Here is a 23,568-nt window from a genome sequence, read left to right as displayed (position 1 = left end):
TCCAGGGGATCTTCCCAACCCAGAGATTGAACCCAGGTCTCCCACATTGCAGGCAGATTCTTTACCAGCAGCTGAGCCACAAAGGAAGCTCAAGAATATTTGAGTGGGTAGCCTATCCCTTCTCCAGTGGATCTTCCCAACTCAGGAATCGAACCAGGGTCTCCTGCCTTGCAGGTGGATTCTTTACCAGCTGAGCTATCAGGTTTGCCTTAAACCATCCAGAAAGAAAGACTCTGATGCTGGGAGGGATTGGGGGCAGGAAGAGAAGGGGACGACAGAGGATGAGATGGCTGGATGGCTGGTCACCGATTCTATGGACGTGAGTTTGAGTGAACTCTGGAAGTTGGTGATGGACAGAGAGGCCTGGCGTGCTGCAATTCATGGGGTCACAAAGAGTTGGACACGACTGAGTGACTGAACTGAACTGAAATCATACTTAATCTCCAAATACACACAATAACAAACAAGATCATTGATTACCTAACATGATACAACTCTGCTGTATACAATCAAAGATGCACTAAAACCCCTTTGCCAGAAAAGGAGGTGACGTCCTAAAGTGATGATTATTGTTCTTGATGCGTTTTTCTAAACCCAGCTTGTATACCTGGAAGTTGTCGGTTCATGTACTGCTGAAACCTAGCTTGAAGGATTTTGAGCATAACCTGATTAGCATGGGAAGTGAGTGCAACTGTCAGGTGGTTTGAAGATTCTTTAGTACTGCCCTTCTTGGTAACCAGGATGAAGACTGAACTTTTCTAGTCCTGTGGCCACTGCTCAGTTTTCCAAATTTGCTGACATTTTGAGTGCAACACTTTAATAGCATCATCGTTTAGGATTTTAAATAGCTCTGCTGGAACACCATCACCTCCACTAGCTTTACTGGCAGCAGTGCTTCCTAAGGTCCACCTGACTTCACACTCCAGGATGTCTGGCTCTGAGTGAGTGACCACACCATCATGGTTATCTGGGTCATAAAGATCTTTTCCGTAAAGTTCTTCTGTGTATTCTTGCACTGCTTTTGCTTGTATTAGGTCTTCACTGTTTCTATCCTTTACTGTGCCCATCCATCCATGAATGTTCCTGCAATATCTCCAATTTTCTTGAGATCTCTAGTCTTTCCCCTTCTGTCGTTTTCTTCTATTTCTCTGCATTGTTCATCGACATCCTGATAACTTGATATCCTTCTCCTTGATATCCTGTAATTTAAAACAATGATATAGGACTTTTCCCAGAGAAGGCAATGGCACCCCACTCCTAAGTACTCTTGCCTGGAAAATCCCATGGGTGGAGGAGCCTGGTGGGCTGAAGTCCATGGGGTTGCTAAGAGTTGGACACGACTGAGCGACTTCACTTTCACACATTGGAGAAGGAAATGGCAACCCACTCCAGTGTTCTTGCCTGGAGAATCCCAGGGATGGGGGAGCCTAGTGGGCTGCCGTCTATGGGGTCGCACAAAGTCAGACACGACTGAAGCAACTTAGCAGCAGCAGGACTTTCCTGGTGGTGCAGTGGTTAAGAATCCACCTGCCAATGCAGGGGACACAGGTTCAATTCCTGGTCCAGGAAAGCCACCACAACAGGAAGCCCATTTATCACAACTAGAGAGTAGCACCGCCCTGCCCCCATCCCCCCCAATGCAACTAGAGAAAGCCCGGGCGCATAAACAAAGACACAGCACAGTCAAAAATAAACAAATGAATAAATAAATACGCAACAGTTTTAAAAAACTATGATATAAAATTCAGGTCAGTTCAGTCACTCAGTCGTGTCCGACTCTTTGCCACCCCATGGACTGCAGCAAGCATGCCAGGCTTCCCTGTTCATCACCAAAATCCAGAGTTTACTCAAACTCATGTCCATCGAGTTGGTGATGCCATCCAACTATCTCATCCTGTCATCCCCTTCTCCTCCTGCCCCCAATCCCTCCCAGCATCAGGGTCTTTTCCAATGAGTCAACTCTTCCCATGGGGTGGTCAAAGTACTAGAGTTTCAGCTTTAGCATCATTCCTTCCAAAGAAACCCCAGGGCTGATCTCCTTCAGAATGGACTGTTGGATTTTCTTGCAGTCCAAGGGACCCTGCAGAGTCTTCTCCAACACCACAGTTCAAAAGCATCAGTTCTTCAGCACTCAGCTTTCTTTATAGTCCAACTCACATCCATACATGACTACTAGAAAAACCATACCTTTGACTAGCTGGACCTTTGTTGGCAAAGTAACGTCTCTGCTTTTTAATATGCTATCTAGATTGGTCATAGCTTTTCTTCCAAGGAACACGTGTCTTTTAATTTCATGGCTGCAATTACTATCTGCAGTGATTTTGGAGCCCAAGAAAACAAAGGCTGCCACTGTTTCCCCACAAAGTGATGGGACTGGATACCATGATCTTAGTTTTCTAAATGTTTTGAGCCTTAAGCCAGCTTTTTCACTCTCCTCTTTCACTTTCATCAAGAGGCTCTTTAGTTCTTCTTTGCTTTCTGCTGAAGTGTGGTGTCATCTGCATATCTGAGGTTATTGATATTTCTCCCGACAATCTTGATTCCAGCTTGTGCTTCTTCCAGCCCAGCGTTTCTCATGATGTACTCTGCATGTAAGTTAAATAAGCAGGGTGACAAGACACAGCCTTGATGTACTCCTTTCCTGATTTGGAACCAGCCTGTTGTTCCATGTCCAGTTCTAACTGTTGCTTCTTGACCTGCATACAGGTTTCTCAGGAGGCAGGTCAGGTGGTCTAGTATTCCCATCTCTTTAAGAATTTTTCAATTTGTTGTGATCCATACAGTCAAAGGCTTTGGTGTAGTCAATAAAGCAGAAGTAGATGTTTTTCTGGAACTCTCTTGCTTTTGACGATCCAACAGATGTTGGCAATTTGCTCTCTGGTTCCTCTGCCTTTTCTAAATCCAGCTTGAACATCTGGAATTTCATGGTTCACATATTGCTGAAGCCTGGCTTGGAGAATTTTGAGCATTACTTTGATAGCATGTGAGGTGAGTGCAATTGTGTGGCAGATTGAGTATTCTTTGTCATTGCCTTTCTTTGGGATTGCAATGAAAACTGACCTTTTCCACTTCTGCGACCACTGCTGAGTTTTCCAAATTTGCTGGATACTCAAATATGAAATAAAATCATTATGTAAGAATAAGAGCAAGAAAAAAAACACTTGCCATGTGCATATTTACAAATATATACATAGAAAAACATAAATATATACATACACACATAAATATATGAACATATTCATAACAAAAGAAGGAAGCAATACACATGACAATTACAATCTTCACTTCTGTTGTCATCATATGGTCACAGCTGGTATTTATCACTACTTTCTTCCATTACCTATTATTTATTACACCTGCCTTCAACAACCACCTCAGATGCTCCTGGTTCTTTACTTGCTGGTGTAATTCAAATCTTCATTGCTGAAGGGTCTGGACCAGGCTGTTGGAGTTTTCCATTGACCTTTATAACAAGGTACAGCAACACTAAGAGATGCCCTAACGGAGATCTTATATTCTAAACACACTCTTCCTTTCCTTCCTTGTGGTGCAGTAGTACATTGCTCACCGTTCTGCCCAGTGGGAGGATTTCTCTTCACTACTTTCCTTCAGGGATGCCCCAGATAAGAGCTGTAGTGCTGCAGCTGTGTACTTTAATGTGGTGCCTACATATCACGCAAAGCCATCAGTAAACCAGGCCTAAGTCTCCTCTTCTTGTGTTGATTGATCATAAGGAACTCCCCTTGAAGCCACAGGTGCAGGCAGGGAGAGAGAAGGTGGGGCAGCAAGAATGGGAAACCATGGGCATTTGGGCCACTTCTTCATGTAATTTATTGTGCCTTTAGGGTCTGCTTAGGCCCAATATGAAATTGGAGTTTCACATTCAATGATGGAGTGCTGCTGTGCTCACCCAACTTTATGGCTGGTGAGTCAAATAACACCCAGTTCATGATGGGTAATTCAGGTTACATGGTAGGTTGGTTGCCCACTGTTAAGTCTTCAGTCTCTACTCAAGACCCAGTAAAAGGCCAAGAGCTATTTCTTAAGAGGAAAGTAGTTATTTGCAAAGGATGACAGGGCTTTTTCTCCAAAACTCTAAGGATCTGACTTGCTACTCACCTACAGGGGCCACCAAGGGCTCCAAGCAGCATCCCTGTCTGCCAGGACAGTCTAAGCCACCATGGACGTCCAGGGTCCTGTGGCCCAAATGGCAGAGCAGCTTGCACAGCAGCCTGGACCGATGCAGAGCCTTCTCTTGTTCTGAGCCACACTCAAAACAAGAACCTTTTCAGATCACTCAGTAAGTGGGGTGGGAGGAACACATCACAGGAGGAATATGCTACCTCCAAAATGCAAAGAGAACCACTGGGTTCTGTACCACAGTTTTGGTTGTTAGAGGGGCCCAAGGAACAACTTATTGTTTACCTTAGACACGAGGTATTTTGACATGCCCACACCACTTGAGCCCTAGAAGTTTCACTACGGTAGAAGGTCCCTGCATTTTTGTTAGATTTATTTCCCATCCTTTAACATGCAAATACCAATAATTTGCTCAGTAGGTCTAATCAGCATATTGTCATCAATGTAATGGGCCAGTGTAGTATCTTATAGAAAGGAAAAGTGACCAAGATCCCTGTGAACTAAATTATAACATAGGGGCCGACACACCCTGAGGTATATAACATGGAGAACTGATATACCCCTGAGGCATGACAGTGAAGGTATATTACTGGCTTTGACAGTTTAAGCAAACCACTTGTGGTGGTCCTTATTAACAGGAATAGAGAAAAAAGATTTTCTCCTCTCACTCATAAGTATTCTCAGACGAATCCAGAATAATGTTTGACCAAATATGTGGACACCCTGTGGCCCAGCCACAAATACCCATATAAACCGAGATTCAATAACTGTTAACATTTTGCCATGTTTTCTCAGCTTGGTGTTCTGTGATTACCTAGATGGGTGGGGTGGCGGCTGGGGGTGGTGGTGGTAGGAGGGAGGTCCAAGAGGAAAGGGATGTATGTATATATATAGCTGATTCCTTTCATTGTACAGCAGAACCCAACACAACATTGTGAAACAATTATACTACAAAAAAAACCCACAGTATTCACAAAGGTGCCTGGACATAATATCAACAGAGAGATGTACAAAGAACCAGCAACAATCAATTAAAAATGTAATGGAAAAAGGAGCCCAATTAACAACAGCAATAAAAGTTATAAGATAACTAGATAACCTAGGAAACAGAACAAAAAATATGCAAGAGCTAAAACTTAAAAAGACACAAAACTTTATATTAAGAGGTACAAAGGAAGACCCAAATAAAATTAGAGACATTTCTGAGTGAGATAATTCAAAACTATAAATGTGTTATTTTTCCAAATATTAATCTAAAAAGTTAATTCAGTCTCAGCTCATCTCAGTGGGATCTGTTTTTGAGTTGACATTGTTCATATGGAACAAATGTGCTAAAAATATATCCAAAAAAAAAATTTAAAAGAATACCCCAAAAGGTATCAAGGCCAACTATAAAACTACAGAAATTAGTATAGAAATGAGACACTACAGAGTCCAGAAATAAATCTATGCATCTAAGGGAATGTGGTAGAGGATAAACATTTCAATTTCAATCAAGTAGAGAAAGAATGGTCTACAAGAAACTGCAAACTCAAATGCCTATAGAAGCCAAGGACGAGCACAAATAAGTGAAGCAAAGATGGCATGGTACTGTGGCTAACTGAGGAGCACATGGCCATGCATGACAGGGGCAAGGCCTAATTCTGCACTGGTAACCACTATGTAGGAATTTGTTGCCAGATCCTTTGACTTTTTAAGAGAAACTAGAAATAAGGACTTAAAATCTCTTAATTAAAAAAATTAGTAATTAATTCAAAGTTTTAAAAAAACCTTTAAGGGCCCAATAAAATATGAATGCAGGCCCAGCTCAGTCAGTAAACTACCAGGCTTAACTGCTCAGTTGCTCAATAATAGTCTATACATCAAGCAAGGTTAGATCGCTATATTAAACCACAAAGAAAATTAAGTTTCAGGTGGACAAAACATACAAATTTTTAAAAAGTATACCTTAAGAAGTAGATTTACTTATATAGTAATAGTATCAACAACAGCAAAAACAGAAAGATAGAAAAGGAAACAAGAGAAATGGCTTAAGCAGGGAGAGTAAAGAAAAGGATTATGGTATCTATTAAAATCTTGTCAGGTTTTTACTGCCTTACTTTGAACTGGGCCAAAGTCTCTTTTCAAGGGACAATTCTAAGTCAAGGTACCAATTTCTAGCAATTAGGTATGTCATGGTAAGACAAAACACGCTAAGCACACGCAAATAAAGGATACATGTATTCCTTACTGATAATTTATTATACTGTGATTCTTAACCAAGGTTCACTATAAACACCAGTCTTTTTGTTAGCAATACCTGGAAGTATCTCTGGTCAATCAGAGCCTGCTGCTGGTTATCTTTGCTGGGCTCATCTTTTCCCTCTTTGGACTCAGCCTTTTTTTGACTGATAATATTCTGTAATCTAAGGGGGAAAAAAAACCAAGATGATACATATGCTTTACTAAACAATGGATGGATTAAGATGACAAAACGAGCCAATGATCCAGCTGCCCTCCCGTTAACTCTGTCATATGTGTATGTGCATGCATACACATGCATATAATCATATATACATTTTTAATTTAAGCCATATTGTCACTAGAAAATGAGAAGACCCTCTCAATAGACACAATGTAGTAGGAATCCCTGAAAACAAAAGGAATCAGACTGATGAAGAAAAGTTATAACCATTCCCCAACACTTACAAAGAACAGAATAGGAAAGAACTACAATAAAGGATGAAAACAACTTCCAAGGTGCTCCAAGTTTGATGTTGTAAGCATATCAATAAACAGTGGCAGGGCAAACAGTTTGGGCACTGCAACAGCAACAACTGGACAGCTTGTTCCTTCCTTCATATTCCACTGGTGCCAAAGAGAAGCCAACAGTGAAACCTGCTAATCAAGAGGGCATGAAAACTCAGAGACCATTGTTCCAGGTGGCTACCAGAACTCCAGGGGAGAGTCTGTCCAAAAATCTAAAAACATATGTATCCACTTAGAGATACTCAAATAGCTCTAAAAGTCAGGTGTCGTAGACATTTCTCCCCCACCACCTGCCTTAGAAAAAAGTCTTATTAAACCCACTTCAAATTAAACATCTTAAATCTGAGTATGCTTATCAGTTTCCTGTGGAACCGTGACCCATTAAACTGATTCCATGACTCATTCATTAATAAGCTTGACTTGCTGTTTGTAAAATATTTTCCTACTAAAAAACAATAGCTTTCCCACTGTTTTTGCTTTGTAAACTAAATCTAATCTCCATGTGTTAGCATTTGAACTTCATGCTGTCAGTCCTAATCCAATATTCCTCCTGACTCCTTTCTTAACGTCATCTCTTATTACCACACTACAATTATCTCCTCCACTCACATGTATTCCCCGTGATAGTCATTCAACTGTTTTTCTGTGCTCTCTGGAGGACATATATCCAAAACAAAATAAACAGAATTAACTCTAGATAAAAGTCAACCTCTTTCCTCTAGTAGACACAAAGACTTCCCAATCTATTTTTCACTTGTTTTGTTGTTCACTTGCTCAGCTGTGTCTGATTCTTTGTGACCCCATGAACTGAAGCATGCCACGCTTCCCTGTCCTTCACAAGCTCCTGGAGCTTGCTCATACTCATGTCCACTGAATCAGTGATGCCATCCTACCATCTCATCTTCTGCTGTCCCCTTCTCCTCCTGCCTTCAATCTTTCCCAGCATCAGGGTCTTTTCTAATGAGTCAGCTCTTCATGTCAGGTGGCCAAAGTATTGGAGCTTCAGCTTCAGCATCAGTCCTTCCAATAAATATTCAGGACTGATTTCCTTTAAGATTGACTGGTTGGATCTCCTTGCAGTCCAAGGGACTCTCAAAAGTCTCCTCCAGCACCACAGTTCAAAAGCATCAATTTTTTGGCATTTAGCCTTCGTTATGGTCCAACTCTCACATCCATACATGACTATTGGAAAAAGCACAGCTTTGACTAGACAGACCTTTGTCAGCAAAGTGATGTCTCTGCCTTTTAATACACTGTCTAGGTTGGTCATAGCTTTTCTTCCAAGGAACAACCATCTTAATTTCATGGTTGAAGTCACCACTGGTAGTGATTTTGGAGCCCAAGAAAATAAAATCTGTCACTGTTTCCATTTCTCCTCCATCTATTTGCCATGGAGTGATGGGACCAGATGCCATGATCTTCATGTTTTTAATGCTGGGTTTTAAGCCAGCTTTTTCACTCTCCTATGTCACCTTCATCAAGAGGTTCTTAAGTTCCTCTTCACTTTTTGTCATTAGGGTAGTGTCATCTGCATACCTGAGGTTATTGATATTTCTCCCAGCAATCCTGATTCCAGCTTTAGCTTCATCCAGTCCAGCATTTCACATGATGTACTCTGCATATATGTTATATAAGCAGGGTGACAATATACAGCCCTGACATATTCCTTTCCCAGTTTGGAACCAGTCTGTTCCATGTCCAGTTCTGTTGTTTCTTGACCTGCCTATAGGTTTCTTCAGAGGCAGGTAAGGTGTATTCCTATCTCTTTAAGAATTTTCCACAGTTTGTTGTGATCTGCACAGTCAAAGGCTTTGGTGTAGTCAATAAAGCAGAAGTAGATGTTTTTCTGGAACTCTTCTGCTTTTACAATGATCCAACAGATGTTGGCAATTTGATCTTCAGTTCCTCTGTCTTATCTAAATCCAGCTTGTACATCTGGAAGTTCTCAGTTCACATACTGTTCAAGCCTAGCTTGAAGGATTTTGAGTATTATCTTGCTAGCATGTGAAATGAGCACAGTTGTGCAGTAGTTTGAACATTCTTTGGCATTGCCCTTCTTTGGGATTGGAATGAAAACTGACCTTTTCCAGTCCTGTGGCCACCACTGAGTTTTCCAAATTTGCTGGCATATTGAGTGCAACACTTTAACGGCATCATCTTTTAAGATTTGCAATAACTCAGCTGGAATTCCATCACCTCTACTTCCTTTGTTCGTAGTAATGCTTCCTAAGGCCCACTTGACTTCACACTTCAGGATGTTTGGCTGTAGGTGAGTAATCACACCACCGTGGTTATCCAGATCATTAAGATCTTTTTTGTAGAGTTTCCATTTGACTTTTCATCTATTTATCCTATTAATATACTTGACAGTTTTGCCTAAAAGCAGTGCCAAAAGCATAGTGTCTAAGAAACAAAAGTAACATAGAAAAGCCAACAGCTCTCTAGGAGGACTACAAGCGGACATATCTGAATTTACATATTAACCTTGCATTCAGGTGAAAAAGTTTAACTTCTCAACAAACTGTTTACAAGTGTGATTAACATTATATTATGGATATACAACATTTTAGCTGCCAGGACAGTAACCTAAACATGTCATTGAATGTACTAGCTACAGTCACTCTGGGAAATGAAATGTAATTTAATTAACTAGGTAAATTAAGAGATACCCTTAATTTAATAACAATGACAACATATTTGGGAGCCTGGTGGTGATAATAATTAGTATTTATTGAGAACCTTCCCTCTGAAGGTACTCTTCAAAGTACTTCACATGTATTAATGTATTTAATCCCACTGTTTTTCTATATTTACAGAAGTTAAGGATTAGTAAAATCTAGGAACTTATGGGAAACTGACCTTTGGTTCAGCTAGTCTCACAGTAAATATTTGCCATAGCATAATACTTCTGAAAACCTTTGTATTCAGCAAAACCACACATGTGAAAATAACAGTGGTCAGGAGAAAAGTGTTAGAAATCAGAGTATTTAAAAACTGATGCAACTATGTAACTAGACAACTAACAAAAAATAATACTTGGTGCCTCAAGATAAGTTAAACAGCTCAAGTATGTCTTGAGGTTGTCTCCAATATTACAAAATCCATAGCCAACAGAACAGAAATGTTGGCTTGAGGGTGCCAAGACTACGAAGATGGAAGGTGAGCTCCTGGCCAAAGAAGCCAAGGTTAAAACAGGTGGGGAAAGAAGTACAGCTTGCCTTCAGCCTCCAGTCTGTCTAATGCTGGGGGTCAGGGAGGGAGCCTTGGGTACAGGTTCTCATTTTAAATTTTCTTAAAACAGAGCTGAAAGGACAGGTGCCTAGGTACTAGCAAAGCTTTCCCCTTTTCAAAGTCTATACTATTCTCCTTTTACCATGGGGGAAAAAAATCACATGAAAACAATGTAACTACTATGTTAATCTAATTATTCCCTTATTTTCCAATTGCATTTGACTTAATTGGTGTTTGAGCAGACTATGCTGCACTCAGAAATATTTCAGGATTGTTTTGTAGTTTCCAGTGGTGAGCAGAACCTGAAGGCCATAAAAATCCCCTAAAATGGCTAAGGAATTCTTCACATACTTAGCAGATACTCATTCCACATAGCCAGCAGCAATAGCTATGTTTCTCTGTGGAGTCTGGGAAATCCAGAAACTGCCCTTCCAACTTAAAAACACTGTTATCTCCTGTTTTCGATAGCCATCCCCCTAAGTTTCTATGTCCAGACACTTTATAGCTTTTAACCATGTCTGCTGAAGCCTTTTCATAATTTCATGGTGACTCTCATGCTGGAATTCTGTTTGGGAGATGGATGGGGAGCCCTAAATGAAACACTTTTTTCACTTTGACTCAGGTATGTTTCCATATCCTGCCCTTTCCCTAGCCTATGAAGCCACAGGAGTCATCTGTGCACCATGTCACTTGCTGAATGCCATTTCATGGGGGAAAATGGGATACTGAGAAGCCAACCCTTTTCTCTTTGGCCTCTTGTTTATATTATTGAAGTAAATGAATAAAGCCTTGATGATTAATTGGCTTGGCTTATTCTAACTGACCACCTCAACTTCTGCCAGCTCAACACATGGGTGATAAGATTCTGATTTTATTTTCTTCTAACAAAATATAAATAACACTGAAAAAATTAAATAGAATTAGTGTAGTACCTTTGCCTATCTTGCACTGGCAGATCTATTTGATTACTTCCTAGCAACAGAACTTCATAACCAACTTACTTATAATACTAGCTCAAACAAACTTTTGTATGTTAAATTAATATCATTTGATATTGAATATTGATTAGTTGAGAAGTAAATACAGATCTAAAGAAAAAATTTAATTTTCTCTGGTTATAAAAGGGAAAGAGACTTTCCCCTCCTTTTCTTGTAGCATTTCCTTTAGAAAACCTGTAGCTGTAAATCCTTTCTAAGTATGTAGATTCTGTTAAAATTTAAATAAGCCTCCTGCTTAAAATTAGCAGTGTCTTGGAAGCCTTAGAACCATCTCTTTGAAATAAGGACATCAAGGAAGAGGGTGCCTTGTCTCCTTTTCCCTATTGGAGCTTAGCCTAGGATCTTGGCTCTAAGTTGTAACTTTCCCCTTGTCACAAGATATAATTAAAAGGTGAGATTTCCTTTTGTCTTTGTAATCTCTTTAGCATACTGCCTCTAATGCACATAGCAGTCTGGCTCAGTATTTATCCCAACTGTTATATAAAACTGTTTCTTTTTTTCCCTACACATGTGGAGAATATTCACTGGGTTGACAGATTTTTATTTCTAATTATTTCCTTAACATCAGTAGTTCTTTGAAAAAAATTCTACCTCTGCCCCTGCAAAAAATAAAAATTTGAAGTTTTACATTTAAAAAGTTTTTTTCATTGGGTTTTTGTTTGGTTTTAATTACTATTAGTGTGAGCTTGAGAGTCCAAATGCTTAGGTGTGGTCTGATGTCTTTCAAAGTTCTTCCACATGCCACCTGTGCAATATGGGCAAGTTATCTAACATTCTTAATTCTGTTTCACATCTAGATACTATAGAAGTTTAAATTCCAAATATAAATTTCTAAAAACACAAATCATTTCTTTAAAATTCAACAGAAAAATATAGCTAGGATTGCTTCTAAATCACAATTTTAAAGTCTAATAGTGAAAAATCACTCTCAAAATCACAGCACAAATGAACAACAAAAAATATATACACAGTAAATTCTCATTATTCATGGCAATTATATTCAATAAAGTTACTGCATACACTGAATTAGTGAGGACTGAACCACTGCTCCTAGGGGAAATACAGGATCAGGTGTCTGCATGCCTCTCTGGTCACATTTTCCTCAACTGATCAATATGTAACCTTGATTTATGTGTGTTAATGTTTAAAGACATTAAAAAGACATCTTTTTTAATATTGTTGTTTAACATTGGACTCACAGCTAACAGCACCATAACTTATGCCTAAATGAAGTTTCTCTAACATATATATATTCTCTGTATGGTACATCACAGCCTTCTTGTGAACAGAACACTAGACTGTACTTCAACACCATGCTTGGGACCATCTTGGAGAAATTACCAATAAAAAGCAAAGAAGGGAAAACTACAAGCGGCATGTGACAACAGAAACAATGACTGTTTACATCATGAAAGCGGAAATGCGGGCAGAGTATCACCTTGTTCAATAGCTGAAAATGTGTATACTGGGCATGTCCATGAGTAACTGTGCAAGTGCCACCACTACTTATTTGAAGATTAAAAACAAATTACAGTAGGTAGGCAAATTCACAAATATGCAATCTGCAAATAATGAGGAATGACTAGGTATCTCTATGAATATATGTATAAGCATTTATATGTGTATGTATGTTCACTGATACACTGAAGTCAATAAAAGTCCAGTGAAGGGGATCAGGACATGCCATTCCAAAATATGCCCTTTTAAGGGAGTTCCTAGTGGCCTAGTGGATTCCAGGCTTTCACTGCCTTGCCCCAGGTTCAATCCCTGGTCAGAGAACTGAGACCCCGTAAGCAACATGGTGTGGCCAAAACAAAAACAAAACGTGTCATTTTGACATAAGAAATGTTTTAAACAGAAGAAACTTGAGAATTGATACATACAGGAAGAACTCTCTGACCTCCCCCCTTTTCCCTGAAGCAGACCAAGAGATCCTCATGCGAGGGTACCCTCAAGGAGGGTAACAAGCTGCCCTCCTTGTACCCTTTGTCTCTGAAGCAGGGAAATCCAAACTTTCCCCAGTTTATTACCCTCAGGTTACACCCTTTTGTATTATTACATTTTCCAACTTTCTACTCACTCTTCCTCAAACCTAGTTTTAAAATGCTCAGGATTAACTGTTTCTTCATTGAGTTAGACAAGGCTGGTCATGGTGGAGAGGCCTGACAGAGCGTGGTCCACTGGAGAAGGGAATGGCAAGCCACTACAGTATTCTTGCCTTGAGAACCCCATGAACAGTATGAAAAGACAAAATGATAGGATACCAAAAGAGGAACTCCCCAGGTCATTAGGTGCCCAATATGCTACTGGAGATCAGTGGAGAAATAACTCCAGAAACAATGAAGGGATGGAGCCAAAGCAAAAACAATACCCAGTTGTGGATGTGACTGGTGATAGAAGCAAGATCCGATGCTGTAAAGAGCAATATTGCATAGGAACCTGGAATGTCAGGTCCATGAATCAAGGCAAATTGGAAGTGGTCAAACAAAGATGGCAAGGGTGAACGTCGACATTCTAGGAATCAGCGAACTAAAATGGACTGAAATGGGTGAATTTAACTCAGATGACCATTATATCTACTACTGCGGGCAGGAATCCCTCAGAAGAAATGGAGTAGCCATCATGGTCAACAAGAGAGTCCGAAATGCAGTACTTGGATGCAATCTCAAAAACGACAGAATGATCTCTGTCTCCAAGGCAAACCATTCAATATCACAGTTATCCAAGTCTATGCCCCAACCAGTAACGCTGAAGAAGCTGAAGTTGAATGGTTCTATGAAGACCTACAAGACCTTTTAGAACTAACACCCAAAAAAGATGTCCTTTTCATTATAGGGGACTGGAATACAAAAGTAGGAAGTCAAGAAACACCTGGAGTAACAGGCAAATTTGGCCTTGGAATGCGGAATGAAGCAGGGCAAAGACTAATAGAGTTTTGCCAAGAAAATGCACTGGTCATAGCAAACACCCTCTTCCAACAACACAAGAGAAGACTCTACACATGGACATCACCAGGTGGTCAACACTGAAATCAGATTGATTATATTCTCTGCAGCCAAAGATGGAGAAGCTCTATACAGTCAGCAACAACAAGACCAGGAGCTGACTGTGGCTCAGATCATGAACTCCTTATTACCAAATTCAGACTGAAACTGAAGAAAGTAGGGAAAAGCGCTGGACCATTCAGGTATGACCTAAATCAAATCCCTTATGACTATACAGTGGAAGTGAGAAATAGATTGAAGGGCCTAGATCTGATAGACAGAGTGCCTGATGAACTATGGAATGAGGTTCATGACATTGTACAGAGATAGGGATCAAGACCATCGGAAAAGAAATGCAAAAAAGCAAATTAGCTGTCTGGGGAGGCCTTATAAATAGCTGTGAAAAGAAAGGCGAAAAGCAAAAGAGAAAAGGAAAGATATAAGCATCTAAATGCAGAGTTCCAAAGAATAGCAAGAAGAGATAAGAAAGCCTTCTTCAGCGATCAATGCAAACAAATAGAGGAAAACAACATAATGGGAAAGACTAGAGATCTCTTTTAGAAAATTAGAGATACCAAGGGAACATTTCATGCAAAGATGGGCTCGATAAAGGACAGAAATGGTATGGACCTAACAGAAGCAGAAGATATTAAGAAGAGGTGGCAAGAATACACAGAAGAACTGTACAAAACGGATCTTCACGACCCAGTTAATCATGATGATGTGATCACTAATCTAGAGCCAGACATCTTGGAATGTGAAGTCAAGTGGGCCTTAGAAAGCATCACTACAAACAAAGCTAGTGGAGGTGATGGAATTCCAGTTGAGCTGTTTCAAATCCTGAAAGATGATGCTGTGAAAGTGCTGCACTCAATATGCCAGCAAATTTGGAAAACTCAGCAGTGGCCACAGGACTGGAAAAGGGCAGTTTTCATTCCAATTCCAAAGAAAGGAAATGCCAAAGAATGCTCAAACTACTGCACAATTGCACTCATCTCACACGCTAGTAAAGTAATGCTCAAAATTCTCCAAGCCAGGCTTCAGCAATACGTGAACCGTGAACTCCCTGATGTTCAAGCTGGTTTTAGAAAAGGCAGAGGAACCAGAGATCAAATTGCCAACATCTGCTGGATCATGGAAAAAGCAAGAGAGTTCCAGAAAAACATCTATTTCTGCTTTACTGACTATGCCAAAGCCTTTGACTGTGTGGATCACAATAAACTGTGGAAAATTCTGAAAGAGATGGGAATACCAGACCACCTAACCTGCCCCTTGAGAAATCTGTATGCAGGTCAGGAAGCAACAGTTAGAACTGGACATGGAAAAACAGACTGGTTCCAAATAGGGAAAGCAGTACGTCAAGGCTGTATATTGTCACCCTGCTTATTTAACTTACATGCAGAGTACATCAAGAAACGCTGGAATGGAAGAAACACAAGCTGGAATCAAGACTGCCAGGAGAAATATCAATAACCTCAGATATGCAGATGACACCACCCTTGTCACAGAAAGTGAAGAGGAGCTAAAAAGCCTCTTGACGAAAGTGAAAGAGGAGAGCGAAAAAGTTGGCTTAAGGCTCAATATTCAGAAAACTAAGATCATGGCATCCGGTCCCATCACTTCATGGGAAATAGATGGGGAAACAGTGGAAACAGTGTCAGGCTTTATTTTGGGGGGCTCCAAAATCACTGCAGATGGTGACTGCAGCCATGAAATTAAAAGACGCTTACTCCTTGCAAGAACAGTTATGACCAACCTAGATAGTATATTCAAAAGCAGACATTACTTTGCTGACTAAGGTCCGTCTAGTCAAGGCTATGGTTTTTCCTGTGGTCATGTATGGGTGTGAGAGTTGGACTGTGAAGAAGGCTGAGCGCCGAAGAATTGATGCTTTTGAACTGTGGTGTTGGAGAAGACTCTTGAGAGTCCCTTGGACTGCAAGGAGATCCAACCAGTCCATTCTGAAGGAGATCAACCCTGGGATTTCTTTGGAAGGAATGATGCTAAAGCTGAAACTCCAGTACTTTGGCCACCTCACGGGAAGAGTTGACTCATTGGAAAAGACTCTGATGCTCAGAGGGATTGGGGGCAGAAGGAGAAGGGGACGACAGAGGATGAGATGGCTGGATGGCATCACGGACTTGATGGATGTGAGTCTGTGAACTCCGGGAGATGGTGATGAACAGGGAAGCCTGGCGTGCTGCGATTCATGGGGTCACAAAGAGTCGGACACCACTGAGCAACTGAACTGAACTGAACTAACTGTTGCTTCAAGTCTTCATTTCTTCTCAGGTCAGGTAAAACTTAAATAAATTTATACTTTTTTCATGTTAATCTGTCTTTGTCAGTTTAATTTTCAGGCCCAGCCAGAGACCCTAAGAGGACTGTGAAGTTTTCCTCCTCTGCACTTTCTCCTCTGACTTTTTGTCCACCTTATATATTCCTCTTTTCAGCTGCTCCTTAACCAATTTTCCTATCTCAGTTAATGTTCCAACAACTACTTCGTTATTCAGGACTAAAAATTAGTCCTGATTAAGTTTATTTTTGTATCTCTTTGAGTCTTAATCTTTTCCCCCTCAACTGCCTATACCCCTAATCCATCCTCAATTCATCATCAAGTCTGATCACCAAGTTCTACCTCCAATATTCCAAATACTTCTTACTACCTCCACTCCTGCCACCTTTGACCATGTCACCACCACCTCTTGTCCAAACTCGTACAATAGCAACTCTCACACCATTTTACCTTTGGTACCTACACTATAGGGGCTCCCCTGTTGGCTCAGATGGTAAAGAATCTGCCTGCAATACAGGAGACCTGGGTTCAATCCCTGGGTCAGGAAGATCCCCTGGAGAAGGAAATGGCTACCCACTCCAGCACTCTTGCCTGGAAAACCCCCATGGACAGAGGAGCCTGGTGGGCTATAGTTCATGGGGTCGCAAAGAGTTGGACACAAATGAGCGACTAACACATTTTCACCTGTACTATATCAAAACTGCCTTATTTTTTCATTGCCCTTTACATAAGATTCATGAGAACAGGAACCTTTCTTTTTGGTTTTCCACTGTAATTTCAGTATCTAGAATGCCAAACAGATAGGAAGAGGTACTATAAGTACCTAAAATGTTAAGCAATAGCAGGAAGGGAAAAAATATTAATTGAACCTTTCTGAACCTTCCATTTCTCTTTTTCAGTTTTCCTTCCCTACTATCTTAACTCAATATGTAATTTCTGGATGGCCAGAATACTTGCCTTTCACTGTGGCATGTGTTACCATAAAGAAAATGTAGCTATCACTGAAAACTGAATCAACATAGGCTAATAGAACTGATTTAATACATCTAATGCATATATTAACTCATATCATTTTTAAAATATTTCATCCCCATGCTCACCACACTATTTCAAGTCTCATTCCCTTGAATCAAAGAGTAGACATAGCTAATTTTCAGAAAATACTATCACTATTTGAGGACCAATTTGCTGAAATTCCTATATGTGCTTTTCAAAGTCATAAAAGAGAAGTGGTGGATATGAATGGCTCACTGCATTCATTCTGATACTTTAAGCTTTAAAACATGATAAGGCTATGTATTATTCAGGTCATCACTACCACCAACAAAAATTTGGGCCTTGTTGCCTCTAATTTCAATGATTCTCTTGCAATTTCTCCATGACTTCCAAAGTCAACTAATTAAAATCTTTGCCTTTTATATCAGAAAATTACCTTTTCCTTGTTCTTATTTAAGATGAATATATAGCCAAATCTATCACAGTAGAAACTTTTTAAACTGTGGAACCAGAAATATCCCTTTTTAAATATCCCTTTTAAACCCCCCACCCCCCAGCCCTGCCCATCAACCTGGTAATTTTAAGCCACAGCCACTAACAGGTAAGTTGACAGGTTAGTAAAAATAAATAATAAGACATAAAATCCTAATAAATTTGTAACTATGGTAAAATATAATTACTTGATGTTTTTCTTAAGGGCTTTCTCCAGTTTCTTCACTTGTTGTTTATAAAGTCTTAATTCATGCTGTGTGGGCCTGTAGAAAATAAATCATGTTGAACACATTCAATTTACTTAATAAAACTAAAGATATTTAATAATAATAAAGTATACTCTATTACTTGTCATAAATATGCTTAAAAATTCTTAAAATTTTTCATAACTGCTAATCAGGTATTTATTGGCCATTGGATTTCTTCTTCTGTGTATCCCCTATTCAAAACTTTCTACCCACTTTTATTGTTATTAACCTATTACTTGCTTTTATAGTGAATTATCTCAAATGCACAAACAAGAATAGAGTAAAACAAATAGTGGTGTGTCCATGCCTCAAGCTTTATCAAAGCTGAATAGTAATCTGTTTAAAATCTTTTAACTAAAACCTTATACAGCTACTTCAAACTCAGTGTCCCTAATTATTGCCATTGCTCTCTCCTTCCCATACCATGGGCTTCCCTGGTGGCTTAGCTGGTAAAGAATCCACCAGCAATGCAGGAGACCCCAGTTTGATTCCTGGGTTGGGAAGATCTGCTGGAGAAGGGATAGGCTATCCATTCCAGTATTCTAGGCCTTCCTTTATGGTTTAAATGGTAAAAACAAATCTGCCTGTAATAAGGGAGACCTGGGTTTGATCCCTAGTTTGAGAAGATCCCCTGGAGAAGGGAACAGCTACCCACTCCAATAAGTCAGACACGACTTAGCAACTTTCACTTTCACTTTTCACTGCCCATACCACAGGTAACCACTAGCTCAAATTCACTGTTCATTATTCCCATGCATGTTTTACAAATTTTCCCCTCATATTTATATAACCATAAATTTACACATTACCATGTGGCAGGCTTTTAAACCTTACAGAAATGGTTTTGATCGTAGGTATCAGTTTCCTCTCCATTAAAGTATAAGCTTTACAAAACAAGATATTTGTTTTGTTCGTTATATACGATATCAGAACTTAGGACCATGTCTAACTTACAATAGGTATCCAACAATATTTAATGAAAAGTCTCAACATTGTACATTCATTATTACTTTCTGTCAACATGTAGAGTGCCTTCCTTCTGTGGTAGTATGCTTGTATATAAATAAACCTTTCTGTTGTATGCCATTTAAACTTTAAAATTTTTCTCCTTTCCCACAACACATGTATATGATGAAATAAGACATTCTAAAGTAATTTGGAAAAAAATTAAAATAAAAATAATTTATGAAACGGAAACTTACTGGCATAGGCTAAATCTATTCTGAGTTCCCTACTGGCATAGGCTTAATCTATTCTGAGTTCCTAGCCAGTTTTATCTTCTTCCTATTTTCTCACTCCCCTTGCTTACGCACATATTTTTGTTCTTTCTATCATATGAGAGGCTAATGACTAAAATGAGTATACAAATATGAGGTCCCCAACATTAGTTTTAGAGTAAAGGGGATAGGATGGCTGATTTAACATTCAAAATTCCACTATTTGCTTAAATAAAAGTTAAATAAAAATGACAAGTTTCTCTCACCTGGTTTCCAAATCTTTTTGAAGATTGAGCTTTTCACTTAAAAGTATATCTATCTTAGTTTTTGATTCCTTGAGTTGATTCTGTAATGACTGCAACACAGTGAATAAACAGTTAACTTTTGTAAGAAATTAGGTTATTATTTTACTTTATTAAAAAGTATTTATCAATCATATAGTCCTCCATACCATTAGAAGGCCGCTGTAAGTGGGTGAAGCACTCAGGCTTCTATAATCTTCTTCTGACTGACTTTCATCTTCTTTATATAGTCTATGAAAAAATACATGTAGTGTATTTATGAAAAAATTATCTCCAAAGGAAAAAAAATCTAGTTAACAAAAATTAAATCAATACAATAAGGGCTTGATAACCTCAACAAAAACTAAAACTTAAACCAAATTTCCTACTTATTCTTACAGAAAATTGTATTAGAACATACTACTTATTAACTAGTACTACAGTATACATTTGTTCACTAATGCCTTAACTGGAATTTAAGATCCATGCAAACCAGAAGTTTGTCTTGTTCACCACTCTATCTCACTGCCCAGAATAGAGGGCTTAAGAAGAGGTAGAAAAACACCTGTTGAATGAACAAAGAATATTGTTTTCTCCTTCCAGTACTTTTAGATCACAAAAAACTATATCAAAAAATACAGAGTATAAGTGAACAAGGCCACAAGTTTAGTGGCCCTGATTAAGTCTTGACATCTTCATTAATGAGTTGTATTATTTGGGTAAGTCAGTCTCTCAGAATTTTTCTTCTCATCTGTAGAACAGAGATAATTTCTATCACATCTACCTCACAAAACTGGTTTTAAAAGTAAATAAAAGACATCAAAACATTGTGTGAGCTATAAAGTACTAGCAAATCAGTATTAATGTTTTTAAAACCGCTAACACTAACACTGGGCTGTCTGAGATGGTAAACACTACGTACATACAGGCAATGAGTGCTTGAAATATGGCTAGTGCAACTATCCATTTTAATTCTATTTCATTTTAATTAAAATTTTAAAGGTGAATCAGTGTAAAATATCCTTCTGTTAAACACAACTTTATTGTTTAGGACTACCTTCCACTTTGATACATCATGTTAAGGTATTAATGTTGTGGCCTGGGTTGTACAGAGTGTGTGCGTGGTTTGTAGTACCATATATTAATACAAATTCACCACCAGTCTAGTCAGGATCAATGGATTGATTCAATCAGAATGACACCAATATAACACTGTTTGTTCTGATACTATATTTATGGAGATAGCTATATAAATCATAATTGATATATTTATCATTTTAATTATAAGAACTAAGGCTTTTAAAAATTATGGACAGATTTTTTTTAAAAATCAAGTGGAGATGAAAACATCTGAGAGAGTAAAATAACTGAAACAGTAAACAAAAGAGACTGAAAGAATGTCACAAATTTCCTGATGAAGAACAAATTGGAAAAGCTGTTGGTTCAGAAGAAATGAAAGAAAAATAAAAAAACTGATAAACAGGATTTCATGAAAAGTAACACAATTCTGAGCTTCAAAGGACATCATTAAGGGGGAATAAAAAGAAAATTTACAGAATGGGGTAAAATATTTGCAAACCTGATAAAGAACTTGTATCATAATTTGACAAAAAGACAAAAAAACTCAATTTAAAAATGAGCAAAGGACATCAGTAGGCATTTCCCCAAAATGCCTACTGTAAACACATAAATGGACAGTAAACATATAAAAGACATTAATCATTAGTTCTTTGAGTTATCACTTTTCAATATTCATAAAGTTGTGTCACTATCTCCACAATCAATTTTATTTATATTCTGGCCATGCCATGGAGCACATGGGATTTTAGTTCCCCAAACAAGGATCAAATCCATGCACCCTATATTAGAAGCAGAAGTCTTAACCACTGGAGCACCAGGGAAGTCTCTCCACAATCAATTTTAGAACATGTTCACCACCCATGGAGAAACACCATCCCATTAGCAATTACTTTCCGCTTACTCTCTACCCTGAGTCCTACTCCACTACAATCCAATTCCTAGGCAACTACTCATCTACTTTCTTTTTTTATGGATTGCATATTCTGGACATTTCATGTAAATGGAATTGCATATTTTGTGATGTTGGGTTGCAGGGAAAGAGGGGCTCAGGGCAGGGAGTGACTGCTAATGGGTATGGCGTTTTCTGCTTCTCAGTGGATGATGTCCATGTTCTAATACTGACTGCAGAGATGGTGACACAATTTGTGAATATTCTAAAACTACTCAATCATATACTTTAAAACAGTGAATTTTATGGCATGTGAATTAATCTCAATAAAGTTATTTTTAAAAGTTGTTAAATAAAAAATGTTTTAGGATAAAAAAGTAGATAATGATAGGAAAGTATTTTCAGCAAATACATAATAGATACATTAAGAAATCTCCTCTCAACAGTCAAAAAAGAATCTAAGTCACCAAAATCAAAATTAACCACACAAAAAAACTTTTAAAATAAGTTTTTAGCAAAATCTGAGCTTATAACTTTGGCCAGTAACAAAACATTTTGAGCTCTTACACAAAAATAGAAACTATTCTTACATGAAGTAAATTATTTTCTATGAAAATTTTGCTGCAAAATTATGAGAAGATAACTAAAACATTTTTATAAGAAAAAGGAAAGATCTTCAATTAAGCCCACAAACAACTGCCTGGAGAATACAAGATCTTTCTTATAATACCAAACAGCAACTGATTTAATTTTAAAAATTACATTTTTAGATGAATCAAATGCTCAGTTAACACTGTGGGGATGTTCTGTCATCAGAGGACCTCCAGATTTATTAAGAAATGTTGACAAGAGGAAGCTTTAAAAAAAAAATCTGACTTATGGCACATCTTTGAATTTTACATATCAAAGAAGAATTTCACCAAGACATGAAACAACCTTTTTCATTTTTCCACAACAGAAGATAGTTCTGTAACATCAGAAATTTAGATTTACTAGGATTTTTTAAAAACTGCTTTTGCAGTCTTATTGCTTTGCTATACTGTATAAGACATATTGGAAATCTGCTAGTTTTTTGAAACAGACTGTGAATGTCATGAATTCAGTTGTTAAAATTATACAGCACATATATAAATGTGATGCCAGTTTGTAGGACCATTGAAACAAACAGAAAACAATGACTTTAACCATCTTTTGTGTTTTTTGTCAATGCTTATTGGTTGAGTCATGGAAAAGTTACCAAGACTAACTATACTGTTAACCTGAATTCAAAATTTTCTTGGAAAAAAAAGTACTTGGCAAATGCTGAAACACAAAAAATAGTGTGGTGGTGGTTTAGTCACTAAGGCGTGTCCGACTCAAGTGACCCATAGACTGCAGCCCACCAGGCTCCTCTGTCCGTGGGATTTTCCAGGCAATAATGGAGTGCTTTGCCATTTCCTTCTCCAGGGAATCTTCCCGACCGAGGGATCAAACCTGGGTGTCCTGCACTGCAGGCAGATTCTTTACCAACTGAGCTACCAGGGAAGCCTACTCACTCGTATCACTCTATATATGAGTAAGCAAAATTTGAAGCTCCAAAGAAAAAAAGGCATGTTTGTGTCTAGCTAATAGGTTATGAGAATTTATATTGAAATGAAACTTTATAATACAAATCAATATTGACTTCATACATGTTTTTCTAATATTAATAATATGATTTTAGTTGCTACTGATAGATTTAGAGTTGCTCTTCAATTTTGCAGCATCCTTCTGAATTAAATAGATGTTAGTGAATTTAAGTTGGGTATAGTTTTTAATCATTAATTCAGTCAAACCAATTATTCTAAAAAAGATGAGTCAGTTGTATAAATGTAGATGTAAATATTAAAGGAAAAAAATTTTTGTACTTGACTTAGTTGGTAGAGAACTTTCAGGTATGTATAGAACAATCTGGGTATATAAGTCTATTTTTGAGATAGACTTCATGAA

At 38.3% G+C, this 23,568-nt stretch overlaps 1 protein-coding gene across 1 annotated transcript in view; it reads right to left on the bottom strand.

The window, feature by feature from the left end:
- Window positions 1–23,568, bottom strand: part of CEP70 (centrosomal protein 70) — a 67,394-nt gene that overhangs the window by 9,218 nt on the left and 34,608 nt on the right. Inside the window, exons 7-10 of the mRNA XM_068974759.1 lie at window positions 19,802–19,883; window positions 19,617–19,705; window positions 18,074–18,148; window positions 6,440–6,545 (exon numbers count right to left, since the gene is read on the bottom strand). Coding sequence (XP_068830860.1) covers window positions 6,440–6,545; window positions 18,074–18,148; window positions 19,617–19,705; window positions 19,802–19,883 — 352 coding nt within the window. The remainder of the gene's footprint in view (window positions 1–6,439; window positions 6,546–18,073; window positions 18,149–19,616; window positions 19,706–19,801; window positions 19,884–23,568) is intronic.

Source organism: Capricornis sumatraensis, chromosome 1 (genome assembly GCF_032405125.1).
Source record: "Capricornis sumatraensis isolate serow.1 chromosome 1, serow.2, whole genome shotgun sequence".
Classification (NCBI taxonomy): domain Eukaryota; kingdom Metazoa; phylum Chordata; class Mammalia; order Artiodactyla; family Bovidae; genus Capricornis; species Capricornis sumatraensis.
Note: the sequence above shows the minus strand (reverse complement) of the source record. Positions and strands in the feature narration are given on the sequence as shown.